This window comes from Equus caballus, chromosome 7 (assembly GCF_041296265.1).
Source record: "Equus caballus isolate H_3958 breed thoroughbred chromosome 7, TB-T2T, whole genome shotgun sequence".
Taxonomy (NCBI): Eukaryota; Metazoa; Chordata; class Mammalia; order Perissodactyla; family Equidae; genus Equus; species Equus caballus.
The window spans coordinates 81,562,513-81,584,575 of NC_091690.1; the positions used below are offsets into that span (position 1 = coordinate 81,562,513).

General features: G+C 35.1%; 1 protein-coding gene across 8 annotated transcripts in view; it reads right to left on the bottom strand.

The window, feature by feature from the left end:
* The window catches only part of SBF2 (SET binding factor 2), a 466,103-nt gene that overhangs the window by 167,272 nt on the left and 276,768 nt on the right, over positions 1–22,063 (bottom strand). For all 8 annotated transcript variants that reach the window (XM_023646035.2, XM_070274751.1, XM_023646034.2 and 5 more), the window contains 4 exons: positions 21,945–22,043; positions 12,920–13,124; positions 7,888–7,997; positions 6,375–6,524 (listed from right to left, as the gene is read on the bottom strand). In XM_023646035.2, coding sequence (XP_023501803.1) covers positions 6,375–6,524; positions 7,888–7,997; positions 12,920–13,124; positions 21,945–22,043 — 564 coding nt within the window. The remainder of the gene's footprint in view (positions 1–6,374; positions 6,525–7,887; positions 7,998–12,919; positions 13,125–21,944; positions 22,044–22,063) is intronic.

A 22,063-nucleotide genomic window follows, 5' to 3' on the forward strand; every position in this document is an offset into this window, starting at 1 on the left:
TCCCCAAGGAAGATTAGCCCTGAGCTAATATCTGCCACCAATCCCCTTCTTTTCGCTGAGGAAGACTGGCCCTGAGCTAACATCTGTGCCCATCTTCCTTTGTTTTATACGTAGGATGCCTGCCATAGCATGGCTTGATAAGTGGTGCATAGGCCTGCACCCAGGATCCAAACCGGCGAACCCTGGGTTGCCAAAGAACATGTGAACTGAACTGCTGTGCCACTGAGCACGCCCTATTTGTCCTTTTCTTGAATGTAGAGGAGGGACATATTGGAGATTTCCTTTTCTTCTTGGGAAAAACAATGTATGAAAACTATGTTTTTGCATGATTGTACGTTTTGCAATTTTCTAAGATCTATTTCTATGTTAGTGAGAGGGTCCCTCAGAGCATGCAGTTTATTATGATGCTGGAAATGGAGGACATCACTGGGTTTTAAATTTATAGTTTATTGTTAAAAGATCTTAGTAAAGATCTTGACACATAAAAAGTTTTAATCATGTATCTGCTAAAATGGAAAGAGTTAAGGCCAGGATATTTTTGGAGAGATTTCTAGTAATCTCAGATATGAAAAAATATTAAAATACATATCAGTTATTTGAAATGAAATGATATGTAGGAATAATCTATAACTTCTATAAATTAGCCCTTCAAAAAGTTATCTTGGCATTGAAAAAACCTGATAAACAAAATAGCCCCTTGGCAGTACTCATGTTCCATTTAATTTTCCCGAGGACAGGAAAGACAGAATAACTTCAAGATCACAAAAAGCAAAAATCACTCAAGTTTTTTAATCACTACCTAAAAATTAGTTCATTTAGTTAATGTTTCTTTCTTAAAACACCAACACAGATGTTTGGCCTCTCTGCCTTGAAACTCTATGCTTTTGTAAAAAATGTTCAGAATGTCATGTTAAATCCCCACAAGAAACATCGTTACAACAAGCATATAAATATTAGTAAATCCCAAGTTAGCAATAAATAACCCATTAAAATAAGAAAATCCCATGCGAGCTCCTTTCTAACTGAGAAGAGCCTTTCTGGAACGTTAAACAACAGCATGTGCTGGAAGGAAGACAGGATCTATTTTTATGTACTTATGAAATACTGCATTATAAAATATTAAGTGCCTATCAGTCCAGGTGTGTTTGAAAGCAGCAAAAAAAAAAAAAAAAATGAATGCCTTTTTTTTTTCTCAGAAATGCAATTAGTCAAATGAAAAAGAAAAGTATTTGTAGCCCAAGGGCACCTGGCTGTTCTGTAAGTGACCTTCTAATTAGTATATGCTAAAATTAAGTGTGGAGAAAGCCTTATAATTTAGTTCTTTAGTTAATAAACAGCACAGAAAGTACTAATGAAAAGAACGCCCCAAAATAGTTTTTGTGGTTCTATCACCAGTTAAAGGGAATCAGGAAATTATGCAACTTTAGGGCTTCCAGAGATCTTGACCAGTTAATCAAATTCTTTTGTCCTCTATAGTGACAGTACCAAAGTAACTGTAATAAAGTAACAATAGTAACAAAAGATACGTGGCTTTTTTTAGGGCAAATTTATCATGTTTTATTCTTCTCATAAAGATGTTCAATAATTTCCTTCCTACAAAAATAATCTTTAAAATTTCTTTTATTATTATTTTTTTTAAAGATTTTATTTCTCCTTTTTCTCCCCAAAGCCCCCCGGTACACAGCTGGGTATTTTTAGTTGTGGGTCCTTCTAGTTGTGGCATGTGGGATGCTGCCTCAGCATGGCCTGATGAGTGGTGCCATGTCCGTGCCCAGAATCCGAACGGGCGAAACCCTGGGCCACCAAAAGCGGAGTGCGCGAACTTAACCACTTGGCCACAGGGCTGGCCCCGAGAATCTTTTTTTAAATTACAGAAGACATGCTTGTTGTGTATTATAATTTAATTATGCTTGTGTGTGTGTGTGTTTCAAGCAGAGAAAGGTTTAAATTGGAAGTCAAAACTCTTCTAATCCATATGCCAGAGATAACCACTGCTAAGAATTTAGTGTAAATACCCTTCCAGATTTTTACTATGATATACACACATACATACATGTGATTTTAGATCAAAAATAAAATCATATTATATCTACTTTGTCTAACTTTTTTTGCCCACCTAGCAACATCTAATAGAAGTTTTTCTATATGGGTACATATTATAGATCTATCTTTTCCTATTTAGTAGCTGAACGGTATTCCAAAGAACAGTTGTACTGTAATTAAATCAATATTTGAATGGTAAACATTTAGGTTGCTTTCAAGTTTTGCTATTATAAACTATTATAGCAGTCTCTTAGACTCTAAAGTAAGAATCTGTTTCCATGAGCCAGCCCTGATGGCCCAGCAGTTAAGTTCAGTGCACTCTGTTTCAGGGGCCCAGGTTTGGTTTTCTGGGCACGGAACAACACCACTCATCTGTCAGTCGCCATTCTGTGGTGACAGCTCACACAGAAGAACCAGAAGAAGATACAACTATATACAACTATGTATGGGGGTTTGGGGGGGGTGGGAAAGGAAGAAAAGAGGAAGACTGGCCAGATGTTAGCTTAGGGTGAATCTTTCCCTGCAAAAATTTAAAAAAAGGATGTGTTTCAGTAAAGGTGACTTATCTTCTATCTTGTCAATTTGCTTAAAGAAACTACAAAAATCTTTTTACAAGAGTACGTTTTTGATGCTAGATTTTAAGTTAGAATTCCTGAGAAAGATATTTGTAGCATAACGTGACGTTTTAATATAGGTATAGATTGTCTTGCTTTTCTTTATAATTTTACCCCATATGCTGTATCCCTAAATCAAGTATCCTGAAATAATATATTATATGCTTTGAATTTTATATAAATGGAATCACATTGTAGTTGAATTGCCTTTTTATTTTTGAACAGAATTATTTTCATTATGATTCATCTACATTGTTCCTTGTAGCTGTAATTCACTCATTTTCTCTGCTAAATAATATTCTAATATAAGAAGATACTATAACTTATTTATCCATTCTACTGCACATTGGCTTATGAGTTGTTTCCAGTTTTCTGTTATTTCAATCACTGCTCCAATGAACATTTTTTGCATGACTCTTCGGGTATGTGGGCAAGAGTTTATATTCAGCTTTATAGGAAAATGACAAATTATCTGATTTTTTATATCTTATTACATTTTCTAAAGGAATTGTACCATTTTACACTCTAACCAGCAGAGTTTACATGTTCCACTTGTTTTCTGTCTTCACCAATATTTGATATTATCCAATTTTTTAATCATTACAAAATAGGGAATGTAAAAGGCTATCTCGTGGTTTTAATTTACATTTCTCCAATTATTAACATCTTTTTTTTTATACACTTATGATCCAAGTGGGATTCTTTGAGATACTTTTTAAAGTCTTTTTGCCCATTTAAAATTTGGGTTGTTGATCTTTTTTTTCATTGATTTGTAGAAGTTTTTATAATCTGAGTACTAATCGGTTGGCAGTCATATGCTTTGCAATCATCTCTCACTGAGGTTTGCATTTTCACTCTCTTTACAGTATTTTTTGATGAACAGAAATTCCTAATTTTAATGCAGTCAAATTTATCAGTCTTTCAAGATTGGCACTATTTGTGACTTAGCAAATCTTTTCCTAAAGTCATAAAAATACCTCCCTTATTCTGTTTGAAAAATTTCATAGGATGGCTTTTCATATTTAAGTCTTTAATCCAATGAGACTGATTTTAATGTGTGGTGTGAGGTATCTGTACCTTTTTTGTGTACATAGTACGTTACGTGTACGTGGTCACCCAATTGTCTCAGCACTATTTACTAAATTTTTCATCTTTTTGCCACTGGTCTGAAATGCCAACTTTGTCATAAATCATGTTTCCATATATGTGTATATCTGTTTATGAACTCTATATTCTGTTCTATTGGTCAATTTATGATTGTGTCAATACCACACAGTCTTAATTACTACAATCTTAAACTAATTAATTTTTTAAGTTTTATTGAGGTATAATTGACAAATGAAATGGTAAGATATTTAAAGTACACATAATGGTGATTTGGTATCCAGTCAGCCCTCCATATCTGCAGGTTCCACATCCACAGGTTCAAGTACCTTCAGATAGAATACTATGTTTACGATCTATACTACGTAAACTATGTTTACCATCCATGGTTGGTTAAATTGTCAAAACGTGGAACCTGCAAATATGAGGGGATGACTAAGTGACTTGAGTATCCGTGGATTTTGGTGTCTGCAGGGGGTCCTGGAACCAATTCCCCGAGAATACCAAGGGATGACTGTATGTATGCATTGTGAAAGGATTCTCACATTTGAGTTAACATATCCATCACTTCACATATTTATTTATTTATTTATTTAGGTGTGAACATTTAAATTCTACTCTCAGCAAACTTCAATTATTTAATACAGTGTTATCAAACATAGTTACTATGTTTTACATTAGATCCTCAGCTTTATTCACCTTATAGCTAAAAAATTGCACCTCTTACCAACCTCTCCTTATCTCCCCCACCTCTCAGCCTAGTAACCACTTTTCTACTCTCTTTTTCTAAAAGTTTGAACTAAAAAAAAAAATCCACACATAAATAACACCATCCAGTATCTGTCTTTCTCTGTCCGGCTTCTTGTACTTAGCATAATGCCTTTGAAGTCTATCCACGTTGTCACAAATGGTAGGATTTCCTTCTCTCTCTCGGCTGAGTAATATTCCATTCCATTCCACTCCACACCACATCATCTTTATCCATTCATCCACTGATGGACACTTAGGTTGTTTCCATATCTTGGCTATCGTGAATAATGCTTCAGTGAACACAAGAGTGCAGATATCTCTTTGATATCCTGTTTTCATTTCCTTTGGATATATCCAGAAGTGGTATTGCAAGGTCATAAGGTGGCTCTATTTTTAATTTCTTGAGGAACTTCCAAGGTGTTTTTCATAGTGGCTGTACCAACTTGCATTCCCACTAACAGTGCACAGGGGTTCCCTTTTCTCCACATCCTTGCCAACACTTGGTATCTCTTGTCTTTTTGATAACAGCTATTCTATAGATGTGAAGTTGATAGTTCACAATAGTTTTGATTTGCACTTCCCTGATGATTAGTGATGTTGAGAACCTTTTCATGTACCTGTGGCCACTTGTATGTCTTTTTTTAAATTAATTTTTGTGGGGCCAGCCCTGTGGCTGAGTGGTTAAGGTTGCGTGCTCCACTGTGGTGGCCCAGGGTTTCGCCAGTTTGGATCCTGGGCGTGGACGTGGCACTACTCCTCAAGCCACACTGAGGCAGCGTCCCACATGCCACAGCTAGAAGGACCCACAACTAAAAAATATACAACTATGTACCAGGGGGCTTTGGGGAGAAAAAGGAAAAATAAAATCTTAAAAAAAAACATTAATTAATTTTTGATACCTGACAGGGCCAATTCCCATGCTTTGCTGTGTTTTAGGAGTGCATTGGTAATTCTAGGCTTTTGCTCTTCCAACTGGGATTCTGATGGGAACTGCAATGCCTCTGTACATTAATTTGGGGAGCACTGATATCTTTATAATGTTGAGTCTTCCAATCCATGAACATGGTATATCTTTCCATTTATTTAGGCCTTCTTTCATCCACAAATTTTATTATTAATTATACCCTATAATTCTCAATTTCCAATCTACCAGAATTTAACATGCATTTTGTTTAGTTTCTCTGGAGTCTCATAGGTAGTCTTTGAAATCTTAATATTTAATTGCATTTTTCTCCTTGTGCAAAAAGTTTGAGAAAGGATTTTTACATTACCTGTAAAGAATATGACGCCAATGTCACAGATGTATAACAAGGTAGACAGGGTGGGGAAATCAGATTATTTGCTTCTTTTAAATTTTGTTTTCATTATTTTGTGGAAAGTTTATCTCTACAACATCATACACATATTTTTAAGCCAACTAGAAATAATTTTTTGTGCTTTACACATGCAAGTGGTTAGTAAATACGTAACTGAGTAAGTCATTTATCATTTGGATTATCTGCCATTCACTGTCTTCTGCCTTAACAGTACTACTGAAAACTAACTGAAAAGCACTGACATGAATCCAGACATTAAGTAATACACAACTGAATGTTTTAAAGATGACTTTTCATTTTCAGAAAGCTTGCTTATAGAACTAGTAAAATAACCTAGTATTTTTTAAGAGAAAACAAAGAAGGAATGAAAACCTCTTAATGTTTATGCCAAGTAATAAATGTTTCTGACAGAAATGGCATGGATATTGGCTCTTCACCCTATTAGCTGTGGAAGACTCAGGAACTTGATATAACAGTATCTGAATCTCCTGGAAAAATACAAGGTATTCTCAAATAAGAGGAATAATCTGAAAGAGCTAAAAATTACCTGTAGAGTACAGTTCATCATTCTTATTATGTAGTCGAACTGTTGATGGTCTAATATTGCCCGGTTTTGCTGGACATGCAAACCCAGCTCATCAGTCAGACACTGTCTTGCTGCCTTTCCTTTAAGGGCTCTCAATGCAGCAGGAAGGGTCTGAGGAAAGGAGAGGCAGAAGTGAACAAAAGGTGCCACTGGAAAAAAATAACTTTCAATCACATTGAAGATTCAAGTGCATCCTGTAAACCATTTAACAGAGTTATTAGTGGAATTAAACTCCTAGAAAAAGAGTTGACTTGCTGTTAAGAACAGTTATAAAATAATGGATTTATAGTTATTTTTATTTGTAAGCCAGCATGAAAAGTAAGTAGAATTAGTTTATGTGATAAAAAAATTAACTTCCCTTTTAAAAAAAACTCACCAAAACTTTGGTTACCAAAATGAATGTTGCTTCAGATTTCAAGTCAAACCCACTGACATTTAGACCCCTTCTTTCAATAACTGGCCACATCTCCATGGCAAGAATAGAAGGAAAAATTAAAATGACAAGAAACACAAGTGATTTCATAATTTTAAACTGGTCAGCTATTTAATCACTACTCAATTTTGATTTATGACTGGAAAATTCTACAATCTTTTCACCTCACTTCACTATCAAAATAAAGGGGAAAAAAGGACTCAGAACAACAAATAGAAATCTCTAGGTTTATGCATTAAAACTCTTTCACTTCATCACCCACAAGAATGCTTCTTCCGGTTCACCATTTTGAGTCTAATTAATTTACTTTACATAAAATAATAATAGGCTTATTTAACACCGACAATCTGAAAAACAGAACAAAGGAGCAAATAAGAAGGAAGGGAAGAAGGCTGCAAGCAGGAGGGCTTAACACGGGTACAGGCAGGGACACGAAGCAGGACGTGGACGGCTGAAGGCCAGAGAAGCAAAAGAAAGGCCGCAACACTCCACTCACAAGAAACAAGGAAACCAAAAACGCAAAACAGAGAGGTCTAGGGTCACTGAGTGTAAGGGTAAAAACTTTCCTCTTCAGTTTACATGCTTTATTAGCCCTTATAATGATTCACTAAGAAAAGGTTACATGATGTTTAGTATGTTTTATTAAAGAAGGCAAGAAAATGTGCTTTAACGAAGCACATTTAAGTTGAATACCACAGTTTCTATAATTCATTACTTATTCTGACTCCATTTTTTGCAGTAAATAAAATTATATTGAAAATGTTAAGTTTCTAAGTAATATGCCAAAATAAGACTGAATGAACAATGTTTAACAGTTTGAGGGAAAAAAATGACTACCAATATTTCTATGGTAGCCATATAATTAGGCTGGGCTAAAATTTTAAATCTTAGACACTGTTCATTTAAAATGATCAAAACAATGAAAGGATATTTTAGAAGGAAAAGGGATGGAATTAGAGGAAAAGTCAGTTAGCAAGCTAAGTATGTAAATCTGAAAGAGAAATGATGAATTCTTACTTGGGAAAGAAGGCATTTTATTACCTTTTCAGTCTCCAGTGTTTTATTTTCAAATATAAATGAGATGCAGTTTCTAACAACTTCCAATCTCTGTGCACTGTTGAAAACTGTTGTCACCTTATCCATTATTGAAACTAGTAAAGGAATATAAAGAAAACACAAAAAAATTAAACTCCTTTGGCAATTACAAAAGCAAAAGGAATATTACTGTTTACGTGATTATCTATTTACATGACCAACACTTAGAGTTTATTTTTTCCTCTTCTTTCCTGGCACTGAAGGTATTCCATTTTATTACTTTGATTACATTTTTTTTTTTTAAAGATTTTATTTTTCCTCTTTCTCCCCAAAGCCCCCCGGTGCATAGTTGTATATTCTTCGTTGTGAGTCCTTCTAGTTGTGGCATGTGGGACGCTGCCTCAGCGTGGTTTGATGAGCAGTGCCATGTCCGTGCCCAGGATTCGAACCAACGAAACACTGGGCCGCCTGCAGTGGAGTGCGCGAACTCAACCACTCGGCCACGGGGCCAGCCCCTACTTTGATTACATTTTTAGTTTGAAGTGTCAGGCTAATCAATGGCTTGTTGAGGATAATTTCACAGGATAGATTTCAATGATACACTTAACTCTTACGCAAATTAATTCACATTGCACAGTAAAATTATATTAAGCAAAGGTAAACATCTCCTTTTAACTTTACTTGTAAACAAACTGATAAGAAATGTTTGAGGTACAGGATCATGACAAAAGTAGCTAATGCTCACATATAACAGAAGTATTAACAGAAAAAAGTATTGATATTTCTAAGATGTTACCAAAGAAAAACCACATATCACAAAAAGTTAGATTCTACAAATTTGAGTAGACGGGATTGAAGAAGCACTGTACAAAAGAGAAATGATCATAGCCCAAGAACTGCCGTACAAACTCAAGAGAGTCACTTTTTAGTCTTGTGAATTTAGTACTTGTCACCTTTACCATAAGGTTGAATAATTCTAGTCTATTACATAGACTAAAATTACTTAAAATAAGTTTAACTTATTAAAAGAATATTAGAGGATATAAATGTAAGTAGTATTCGTTAAACAAAAAGTATAATTTCACAAAGAACTATACCATTTATACAAATGAGGTAGTATCAACAATTTTTAAGCCAAAAAGATAGACTCCTTATATTTCATGGCTGTTCTTGGAATCTAAAGGCATAGTCCCTTCACATCCCCCCATACCTAATAAGAAAGACTATCATATCTACCTCATTAGCATTCCTTTCATTTCATCAATATGAAACCTTGTATCCTTCAAATAATTTTTCAAACTTTTTAAAACTTTGAAATAATTTTAAGCTCACAAAAAGTTGCAAAATTGTACAGAGAAGATCCATGCACTCACTATCCAGCTTCCCCCAGTAGTAACATCTTGTATAACTACTGTGTTTTAGCAAAATCAGGAAATCAACTGGTACAATATAATTAACTAGACAATAGATTTTACCAGTTTTATTCAAATCACTTTTAATCATGTAACATTAATGTTCTATATGACCAAAATGATTAAATAGATTATTCACATGACTTGTCTGTCTGAAATGCTCATTCATGATTGTGTGTTCTCGGGCTTCCCCCACATGTAAGTCAGCGGCATGGAGTGAAATAGAAATTGATCTATACCACAGTAGAAAACGTTACTTAGAGTCTCCAAATAATAATGCATACTCTATTAAGAGACCAACATCTTTAAGCTATGTTTATAAACTTTTAATTTTAAAATCTCTTTAGCAGTATTTTAAATTTTATTTAGAATGAGTCATTAAAAAACCCAGACTTCCTTACAATGAATCTGTTTACCATCTGGGAATTATTATTTTCTTTTGGAGACTAGGACTTAGTTTGCTCCCAGAAGAAAGTTCTTCACTTGGAGCTTTTGACACTTCAGGGACTGGCCAAATCCTCAGTTGTGGCATTCTAACACTAGCTTTTGAATGCGTGATAACAACTCTGGTCTATGGGCATTTGACTTCCCAGCGTCTCCCTTCTAAGGTTTTGGCTTTCAAATGCTAGTTCCAGCCGATTATCACTACTCTGGCTCCTCTGAGGAACAGGTGGAAACTAATAACCTCTCAAAATGTGAATGCCTCTTAAGGTGACAGAACAATTCTACACTCACATTAAACAGGTATCATGTAAAATAAAACATTCACACCTTTTAACTTTAGTACAAGGGAAATCCTAATTCTGATCAACCCAAATGAACCAGAAAATTGGACAGAGGCCCCTGCATTCATTCATTCATTTATTTGGTTTTACAGGAAGTGCATGCAGGGCCAAATACTTAGTCATATGGACCACTCTCATTGATTACAGCGAGACATTCCACATGCTTCTAAAGAAAGAATTTCATGTGATTGAAAATGAAGAGAGTAAAGACATTATACAAAGATAATATTGAGACAGTTAAGGCTAGAACTCAAGCAAATTAAATTTTAAACAAACTTCTAATCTGTTCATGTGAATATTTAAAGAAAGCATTCAACAAGCTAATGAATATTAAAATAACACGACCAACTCCTTCAAAAAGTAACTATTTGCCCTAACATATCTACCTTCTCTGTTGTCTTCTCTATGTGAAAGTACGAACAACTCCTAAGTAAAAGCTGTTAATTCTTAGGAAAATAATGGCAAATTAACATTACTAAATAAATAATATTAACAGTAACTATATAAGTAATATAACACAAATGTTAATAATACATAAATCATGAACATTACTATATAAATAATATAATTAATATATTGGTATCCATTAATAATAAAATTACACTCACTTTCAGGTATGATGGAACCGTTTGTAGCAAACTAAAACTCCTACCAGGAGCAATTATAAAAGTCAGATAAAATGCAAAACCTTCTATTTAAATATATCAGAGAGCTACATAAGCACAAGGATTAGAGGATCTAAAATTCCCAAGAAGGGAAAAGACTGGAGACACATCCATTTTTTCCCTAGGAGATTTGCCAACACTGGGTGCAAAAACAAGAGGCTGAGAATCCAGACTTGATGCTGGCAGATGGCTGGCTGACCAGCAGAGCTTCTGGTGAAAGTTGAACTGACAAAAGTAGATGCGTGCTATAGTCCTAGGTAAACCTCTAAAAGAGCAGTTAGACAAATGTATAAAGAACAAGTTAACATAGATAAATTATGGAATAAGAAAAATAATTTATTAATCCAAAAGAAAGCAGGGAAAAACACAAAACAGGAGGATCAAACAGAAAAAGTATCTTTGGGTGGTGAACATGAAGTAGTCTACACAGAAATCGAAACATAATTATATACACTTGAAATTTATGTAATGTTATAAACCAATGTTACTGCAATAGAAAAAATTTTTTTAAAAAGGAAACAAAAAAACCCAGTAAGTTATATTAAAGCCATTACCATATCAGTAATTATATTTATATAAACGAGCTAAATACAAGTAATATACTAAAATAGTCAGACAGGCTAAAAAAACCCATCACATGCTGCTTACAGGAGGCATACCTTAAATATAAGGACCCAAAAAGTTTAAAAATGAAAGGATAAAAAAAGATAAACCATACAAACACTAAACAAAGTAAAGCTTGTGTAGCTATATAAACATCAAAGTACACTTTAAGGCAAGAAGCATTACTGGAGACAAAGAAGGACATTTCATAATGATAAAGGGATCAATCACCAGGATGCTATAATATTTGAAAATATATTTGCATCCAATAAATCAACCTCAAAATATATAAAGAAAAACTAATAATGATGTACAACTGTAATTTCACAAGGATGTTAACTTTCATAACCTTAATTAAAAATATATATATATAAAGAAAAAAATAGAACTAAAATGAGAAATAGGCAATTCTACCATTAACATGGGAGACTTTAATACATCTCCCTTAATAGCTGGAGAAAAAGAAGAGATAAAAATCAGTAATGAGAGGCAACTCCCAGAGTGGAAAATATATTTGCAAACCATTTATCTGATAAGGGACTTGTATACTGAATATATAGAGAACTCTTCCAACTCAATAACAAAAGGACAAGCAGTTCAATTTAAAAATGGGCAAAGGATCGGAGTAGACATTTCTCCAGAGAAGATAGAAAAATGGCCGATAAGCACATGAAAAGATGCTCTACCTCATGAGTAGATGTGGAGAAGTCAGAACGCACGTATGCTGCTGGTGGGAATGCAAAACGGTGTAGCTGCTTTAGAAAACAGTCCAGCAGTTCCTCAAAACATTCAACACTAAACACAGACTTACCACATGAGCCAGCAATTCCACATTGAGAGAACTGAAAACACACGTCCACACAAAGACTGACATACGAATGTTCACAGCAGCATTAACAGAAGCCAAAAAGTAGAAACAACCCAAGTATCCATCAACTGAGGAATGGATAACAAAATGTGACATACAGCTATACAATGGAATATGATTCAGCCATAAAAAGCAATGAAGTACTGAAACATGCTACATGGATGAACCTTGAAAATATTATGCTAAATGAGAGAAGCCGATCACAAAAGATCACATATTGTATGATTCCATTTAGACAAAATGCCAAGAATAGGCAAATCTATAAAGACAGAAAGTAGATTACTGTTGAAAGCTGGGGAAGGCATGGTTTTGGGGGAAAATGCAGAGTGACTGCTAAAGGGTATGGGTATTTCTATTTGGGGTAATAAAAATCTTCTGAAATTAGTTAAAATGATTGCACAACTCTGTGAATATACTAAAAATCACTGAATTGTATACTTTAAATGGGTGACTTTTATGGCATGTAAATTATATCTCAAGATAGCTGTTTTTAAAAAAGAGAAGATTCTATAGTGGTAGCAGTTAGGTTAATGGTTACCCTTTGAGAGGTAGTGAATGGTTTCTGGGTGTTGCTAATGCTCTGATTCTGGTTACACGAGTTTGTTCACTGTGTGAAAATTCATCAGGTTGCGTAACTTTAGTTTTTGTGTCTTATATCTTGATAAAACGTTTACTTTTAAAACAAACAAACAGACAAATACATACCAACAGGTGGACCTGCTGGCACAACCCATTTCTTTTCCACTCTTAAAGCAGGGGGTGCATTCTGGTTCTTAGCAAGATTTTCCTGTATCAATTCCTGTACCCGGGTTTCATTAATCTTTGGGAAAGGAAGAATGTGAACTCGCAAGTGGGATCCTTCTGTTGGGCGTGGAACTTTCTGGAATGCCATATGAGGGTTTGGATTCTCCTGCAACATCAAACATGGGTAAAATTTTCAAAAGTTAAAATAACAATGGCAGATTGTCAGGGAGGGAGTGGGAGTTCAGAGGGACATGAAAAGAAATCAGACATGAGTGATCGTATATACATTCAGGCACATGCCATAAAATATAGACACCAGAATCTTCTACTTCTTACATGATCTATCAGCAGCATCTGACACAGGTGATCACTCCTCTTCCAGGAACACATTCTTCACTTGGTTTCTAGGTCTTCTTGTGACATCTTTATGTATTTTTCATCTCTCTAATCTCTTAACTCTGTGAATATTCCAGGGCTCAGACCTTGGCCTCTTTTCTACTTACACTTACTTCTTTGGTGATAACCTCCCATCTCGAATCTTTAAACCATAAAAACACCAATGATTCACAAATTTTTGACTCCAATTGAGCTTTCTTCTGATCTCCATACCCACATATTCAACTGCCTACATATAGTATTTCCATTTAGATTTAAAATAACATCTTAAACCTAAGTCCAAAATAAAGCATTTAATCGTCACCTCCTCCAAATCTGCTTTCTACTGTCTTCCCCACTTCAATAAATGGCATATTTATTTTTCCATTCACTCAGGTGAAAAGCTTAGAGTTATATTAAAGCCTTTCTCTAACACTCAATTATCCATTCCTCTGCAAACATTTCGGACTTTGTCTTTAAAATATGTTCATAACCTGATCATTTTTCAACCATACCTTGGTTCAAGCCAACATCTTCTGTTACTACAGAACAACAGTCTCCTAACTGGTCTCCGTGCTTTCACCCTTGCTGCAGCCCTCACTCTATTCTTAACACTGCAGACAGAGTGATCTAGCTAAAAGTTTGTTAAATCATTACCTAACTACTCTATTCATTCAAACAGCTCTTCATCTCACTCAGAATAAAATCCAAAGTTCTTACAATAATTCACAAGGCCCCACAAGATCTGGCTTTTCTATATGACCATGTGCTACTACTGTTTCCTTCATTCATTCTGCTCCAACCACACAAGCCTTCTTGTTCCTGCCTCCAGCCCTTTGTATTTTACTGCTCCCTCTGTCTGTAATGTGCGCCCCCTCACCAATTTGTACAGCATCCTCTCTCCATTCTTGCATTTCTTTGCTCAAATGCCACCTTTCTTGGCCACCCTATCTAAAATTATACCCCCCAACACACTCCCTATTCCCCTTATTATATATTCCTCTTTAGCACTTATCATCTCCTCACATACTATAATTTTTTTTTTACTTTATTGTCTATCTTTCTCTCACTAAAATGAAGTTCCACAAAAGCAGACATTACAGCCAATTAAAAAAATATTTTTTGTGCTCTGCTGTATACCTATCGCATCTAGAAACTGCCTGGCACATGGCAGGCACCCTGAACTACTTCCTATTGTATCCTAATAAGTGGGAAACAATGTTGAATATATATTAGGATTGCAGTAATTGAATTAAATGTGTCAGCTAATATTTTCATAGACCTTTAGGGTCGGCATGGACTTTTATCCAGTTACCTACTTAAGAAAGATTATATTTCAAATACCACAGGCAGAGTGGAATCCATCTTTATAACGTTCTCTAGGGAAGGCTGCTTTACAACCTTTCTTAGACCAATTCTAGCATTTACTATCTTTTGCAACCAGAAAAACCCTTTTCCCCCGAACCTATGTTATTCACATTATAGATGAAGCCCAATACTACCCTACACATTCTCTGGACAGTTAAAATGGCCAGCTGTCATCATCTATTAGAACTGCTTCCCACAATTCCTTTTTGGTTATTTGACCTAGATCCAGTTAAAGAAAAGTTTGGGCTATGGCAGATGATACAGGTAGTATATGCCAGCAATACAATGGAAATAATACTCCTTTAAGTGTCAAAAAACCTGGGCTCTAGTTTTTGCTCTACTCATTATGCGATGCTGGATAAACAACCTGGTCTAAGGATATACTTATGCTTCTCGTACAAAGTTCCTGAGAAGGTGGTATCAGATATGAAACTTGTCCTTGCCAAAGTAGCCCTCATACACGCTTTGTATTTTCCTCTTATATATCATTAACAAATGCAGGGAAAAATAAATAAGTAAATTCCTATGCCAAGTCTTCATGATCACCATGTTCTAAACTATATCTTGAAAAAACAGTTCTAAAATTATGCCTGGATTAACACCAACATCATTAGTCCGTAGTTTCTGAAACTGCCCTTTTCAAAAAGTAGTAGGTTTGCTCTTTACGCACATCATCTAAGATATCTTGTTTTTTAAAAAATTATAAATATCAATTTTATAAAACCCATTTAACAGATTTTTTTTCAGGCTAGGGAGGTAATTTATATGAATTTTGAGGTCTGAATCAGAATCATTTAAAGTACATTCTTCACTACATCTGTTTCTGTTTACACTTATTTTCTTTATAAGAAAAACTGAAACTTTAAATATATTTTCCATGATGCAAATATTTATTATGAGAAATTTTAAAACATGGAAAAATAAAAGTAGAAAAGAAATCTTCTTAGTGATGCCAGTATCTTTTCTAGCTATATTCTCTCTCTCTCACTACGTATTCTTGTATCCAGTTCCAGAAATGACTTAAGGTGGTTTAGAAAAAATAAGAATAAACATATTGCTTCTAGTCAAAATCTTAATGTGACAAGTTCATACTAAACTTTATAAGGAAGAATAAAGATCCAAAAACAGTCAAGGCAATTCTGAATTAGAGTAAGTGAAGTCAAACTTTCCATATATTAAAATGTACATAAACTCTTAACAGTTAATACACTATAGCAATTGGTACTAGTGAAGGGTTAAAAGGGCTAGCAGAATAGAGAGCCCAGAAACAGGACTGTGTGCGAAAACGTGATAAAGACAGGTGCACTACAATTCAGAGGGAAAGGCTGGAAAACTCAGTGAGACAGGAGTACGACAAAGTATTCTTAGTTCATGGTCTCTGATGTCAGACCGCCTGGGTCAAATCCCGGCTTAGTCACTTACTAGTAGAGTGATCTGGCGCAGTGTCAACTCACTTAGCACTTGTGTTTTAGTTTCTTCATCTGTAATGAGGATAATAATATAGTACCTACTTTATAAGGTTCTTGTGAGGACAGAATGAGTTATTAGAGGAAAGATTTTACAACACACACACACACACACACACACACACACTTCCCCAGAATAAATCTGAAGGCTGTTCTCCAAAAGTCTAGGGTACATTCATTTTAAAAATATTTATTCACTGTATATTCTATGGCATGTCACCAGGCCTCTAAAACTAAAACCATCTCTTTCTCCCAAGGTTCCCATCATATCACCAGGTAGTTATATTTTAACAACAACAACATTAATAATAATAGTACTTAATAAGGGTTTAAATAGAAGTTACTTAATAAAGAAAAGATATTGCTACTAGTCATCAATAGCGTTTTTCTTCTCATAAGCAATTTGAAATATTGTAAACCAAATCCACACATACAATTCAGAATAACAAGCATTTTTTAAAATCATTTTAAAACAAAGTTCAAAGCTGAGGCTATCCTGTAGTTGTATAGGTATTGTACATAAAAATTCAGACCGTGGGTTAAAGTTACTAAATTATAATATATTCAATTGCGTTTGGAAGATTCACACTTCAAAATCTAGCATTTGGATTTCTGGCTGCTGTGTCTGTACACTGCTGCCCTCTAACGGGCAGTGTAGTAAATATAAAGGATCACATTTACCACCTTAACATCCAACTTGGTTACATAATGACCTTTGAGAAGACAGCAGAAATGAGAGGAAGTTTAAGGCTCACTGACCTTTGCATATTCTTAGGAACACCTCTTACTTGTAACTCTGAATGCATTTGAACCAGTCCCTTGAAGACTACTGAGCTCATTAAAAACCACAGTCCAATTTTGTTTTTTTCAGTTTTCCAATTGAACAAAGAAGTAGCCAAATTTTGATCTTTGATTGCAGAGAAATGCAAATATAAAGTAATAACCAAAGATTTAGACAACTAAACACTTATGGTAAACATGGCAACAATCTTGTCGAAGGCAACCAAGATGACTGCCCAGAAAGCTGGCAAACGCACTATCATTTAGATGGAATTTTGAAGTTGGGTAATGATTTTCAAGAAATGGGCTCTGTAATCCTGCTTTAAGAGTATACTACAGTAATGGGAGGTACAATGATTTTTCTCAGACTTGAAAAAAGAACACACACCATCTGGTCTGGAAATAGGGATTTTTCTCTTTTTTTGGCAACCTAAATGAGACTATGCCTAGGGCTTACAGAAAACAAGGCTGAGAAAGCACTTCAAACAAAAGCAAAGCAAAACAAAACAAAAACCTCAAATTCTACTGGAAAACCAAAGTAGGCAATAGCCACATTGGGAAAAAATTTTCCTTCCTACACATTGGTCTCAGCAGTGAATGACAAATCAATATGACCTTGTTAGAGGTTACCAAGTTTTCCATATTAATTTAGGTATTTACTAATTATTACAGTGCATAAATTATACCTAGAGCTGTGTGGGACAGCAAGTTACACCAATGCTTTCAGATACAGCCAAAACCAATACTAGCACTGGACTAAGCTGTTTAACGCTGAAAAAATGTAACTGGACTTTATTTAGAGTTGACTGGCTGTGAACACAACACTGATGGAATGAAACCTTCAATTTTCCATCCTCACAGGCCTTTCAATGATCACTCAACTGAATTGATGTTTCATCCCTAATACAAATAAATTTGGTGTATGACTTTAACATCTAATGTGCTGGCTGCCCTAATCCAGAGTTTCTCAACCCTGGCACCATTGACATTTGGGGCTAGATAATTCTTTGTATGGTGGGGGCGGGAAGTGGGTGTCTCATATATTGTAAGATGTTTAGAAGCATCTCTGGCCTTTACCTACTAGATACTAGCACACCCTCTCCAGTTGTGACAACCAAAAGTGTCTCCAGACATTGCCAAATTTGGCGGCGGGGGGGAGGGTTTGCCCTGTTGAGAACCACTGCTGTAATTCACGATCCTAGATGGAGGCTTCAGTCTAAGAAAAGCACTCTTTCCACAACTACCAACGGAGCATATAGTGACTAGCTAAGAGATCTATTTTTAAAATCTATTTGTTTCAATGCTAGGCGATGGAATACCCACAAGGCACATACAGAAACCCCATATTACTTAATAAGAAAGTCCAAGTCTTCTCATTTTTCCTTTAACTTTTATGAAAACTGTCAGACAAATTACACAGTCTAGCAAATATTTATATACTATTGCAGATGCAAAACAAATTAGAAAAACTTTACTACGTAAAACAGTAAAACACATGTCCAACTGATTTCTTGATGCCTTGGAATGGAGGCTTTATTAAGTTCTTGTCTTGGCCTATCCTAATGTTCTCATTCCGTGTGCAGTTAGTTGTATTTTTAAAAGTGTACATCAAGAATCACAGGGATAGAGCAGGTAAGTAGCTAAACGTAAGCTCATGCAGACATCGGAGATTCTGAAAGCCAAAGTGGGCAGATACAGTATTATCGACTGGACATGGAAAGAAAAGCTATACAGACGTTTAGCCAATAATCTTCATGGTATAAACTTTACCAACTTGTTAACGCTTACGCAATTTGTCTCTAAAGAATTTATTGCTTTCCTTCTGCCTTCCTATTCCCCTCGTCCACCATAGTCACCAAATACTTCTCTTAATTATTTAGGACGCTCCAGAAAGTTAAAAGAGCTGCTAAACCTAGTTACAATTCATCCTACTCACATCTATTCACATTCCTACAATTCATACCTACTTACTAAAAAATAATATAAAGGAGCTGTGAGAAGAAATGGAAAAATTAAGGTTCTTTACTGAGGTACTTCAAAGGGAAGTGAAGGAGAGAGGCTAGATACACATACCAGACTTCAGTGCAATAAAGTATTTACAAACATCTGAATGGAATCACTAGGTCTCAATTCTAACCTAATAATAAGGAAACAGTCAAATTATACCATTGGTTCTTCCTTACCAAAAGGAAATTTTAGAAATGTGATAAAAAACAGAACTGACTAGTTAAAAATAGAACCATCTGAATTATTTTCCTTGCATTGAGACCATCCTTCCGCCCTCCCCTCAACTTCCTGCATGAACCAAGAAAGTAACTTTACCATCGTGCTCTGCTTTATAACTCTGTAAAGTATTTACTTCAGGAATGTTGGGACTATGACGTACTTTAGAATCTTAGAACTAGAAAGAATCTCAGAAAGTCTGATGACACTCCATTTGGATATTCTCAAATCCTCACTCATCATGTAGTACATCCTTCTCTCAAGGATATTAGGGGAATCACGCACCTAGAAAATGCCTGGCACTAGTAGGTGTCTAATAAATACATACCAAATCAATGCAGTTGATTAAATTAAATGGAACAGAATTAGATTGTGGGGGAAAATGTCCAATAAGGGCTCAAGAAATGCAGATCACATGTGAAGGGCAATTTCCATCTCTTCCTAGTAATACAATCCCTCATGATGTTCACTTTAGAGGTGTCGTTTATAAAGGATTGGAGTTGTTTGTGTTGTACACTAACCTTTAAGAATGTATAATTACTAGATACTTATATTATTGCAATTTTCAGTTTTGTGTTGGCTTAGTGTAAGCTATGTATCATAAAATTTAAGTTCTAGGATGGCAAGAAAGGAATTTATTTCATTTTGGCATCAAAGCGGTTTGGCCCACTTCCTTACATACATTGTGTACTCAGTCATGTCATAGAGACAAACCTGTGTCAGAACCGCAGCTCTGCTCACCTCTGGCTATAAAATTTTGCATTTCTGGAATAGTTTTGTAAAGACCTAAGAAATAAACGCTCAGTTATTAAAGGGATCAGTCCCAGAGTCTCAAACACTGACTCCCATTTGATGTTTTGCTATTCTTTGAAATCCATCAATAAATCATTCCTAGTGGGCAAGGGAAAAAACCCTTCTAATCTTCAGTTTCCTCACATACCAACACCTGCCCTATCTATCTCACGGGTCATTTCTAAGATCAAATGAGAAAGTATGTTAAACTGCTTTATAAAGAACAAAGTATAAAGTCAGTCACTGGAAATACCACTATTTTTCCAATTGGAGATGAGTCAGCCTAATGGAGTGAAAGAACATAGGCTTAGGAAATGGATAGATGGAAATTCCTGAATTTAACATTTGGACTCAATCACTTAATAGCCATATGATCCTGAGCCAATTATCTCCACTAAAATGGGTACAATGACACCTATCTTACATTATTGTTATGAGGATGAGAGATGATATATGTAAAGTACTTAATCTCATGCCTGGCACATTGTGCTAAGTACTCAATATTTATTATTATTACAAAAAGTCAATAGAAATTTCTCATGTGATCACACTATACATTAGTTCTGCACAGCCCATAAATGGCAAAGACCAGTACAGAACACAAGTTTTCCTTCTGACAGAATTCTTTTTTAAGTTTCAGCATACTAATCAAGAAATAGATTTATTATATTGGAGACAGTTTTACGTGGAGTTTAGGATATCAGTCCAAGGGACAAATTTTAAAATAACTTCAGAAATGGGGCCAGCCCCATGGCCTAGCAGTTAATTTCAGTGTGCTCCACGTCAGCGGCCTGGGATTGGTTCCTGGGCAAGGACCTACACAACTTGTTGGCAGCCATGCTGTGGTGGCAACTCACATACAAAATAGAGGAAGACTGGCACAGATGTTAGCTCAGGGTGAATCTTCCTCAAGCAAAAAGAGGAGGATTGGCAGCAGATGTCAGTTCAGAGGGTATCTTCCTCAGCAAAAAAAAAAAAAAAACCCAAACAAAAAAAACTTCCGAAATAAAATCCATAAATAACTGAATAATATGAAACAAAGAAACACATTTCAGTATTCCTGCTTTTATTCAGATTTCTCAGATTTTGAATGGATGCAACAAAGCATTGACTAATGTCCTACAAGGTCCATCTATTCAAATAATTAAGTTAAATAATACCAGGATACCAACCCCAAATCCTTCTGAACCATATTTCCTTAAAAATACATCTTCCTTCAAATTTCCCCTGGGAGATCATACTTCCCACTTACTTTCCTTTTCTTGGTAAAAGGATTCAACTCTGAAAAGCTTCACAAGCAAGAGGCATAACTAGTAATCATCGGCCAAAATCCATTTTGTCTACTGTACATAATGTCCTGTCATCTTAGGTACTTGTCTTTCCTGGCATCCATATGATTATTTCACACTTTGGTACATCCCAATCTTTTAAATTTACTGCATTTCTTCTATACAGGGAATATTTTCACCCTTCAGTTTCTGTGGTCACTCGACAATTTGCTGGCTTGCTTTCTTTCTTTCAGCTTTTCACTCCCTATCTGTTCAAAACAATTCAACTCAACTGATTTTCCTGATCCAGTTGACAATCACCGCACCAAGCTAAAGCAGAGTACGTTGATCAGTTCTGTCTGAGGTAGTTCTGGTCTCCAATGAGTCTAATCTTTAAGTCTTAAAAATGCTCAATATGCTTTTAAGAAGGCAGAGACCTGAGTGAAAATCAAAATGAGGGTGAATGACAAACTGGAAAATTGTGACTAAAATGTTTTCAAAATAAAGTGATTGACAGGAAAATCACTTTGAAAAATGAGGTCTATTTTGATACACAGTACCAACAGCAGTATCTTGTAACTTATAGTTCCAAAGGTTTCTAAGTCACAGAAAAAAGATTATTGCTAGAAAGATAAAGCTTTTCAGTTTTTCAAACAAAATACTTTATTAATACCTTTAAAATTAATGACTATCTAAATAAATATACTTACTTACATTTTTGAACAGTTGCTCAGCAAGTTCTCTGACATGCTTTATCATCTTCAACGGGTTATTTTCTTCAACTTTAATCCGCTCTACTTCAAAAGCTACCAACTTGGAAAAAGAATGAAATA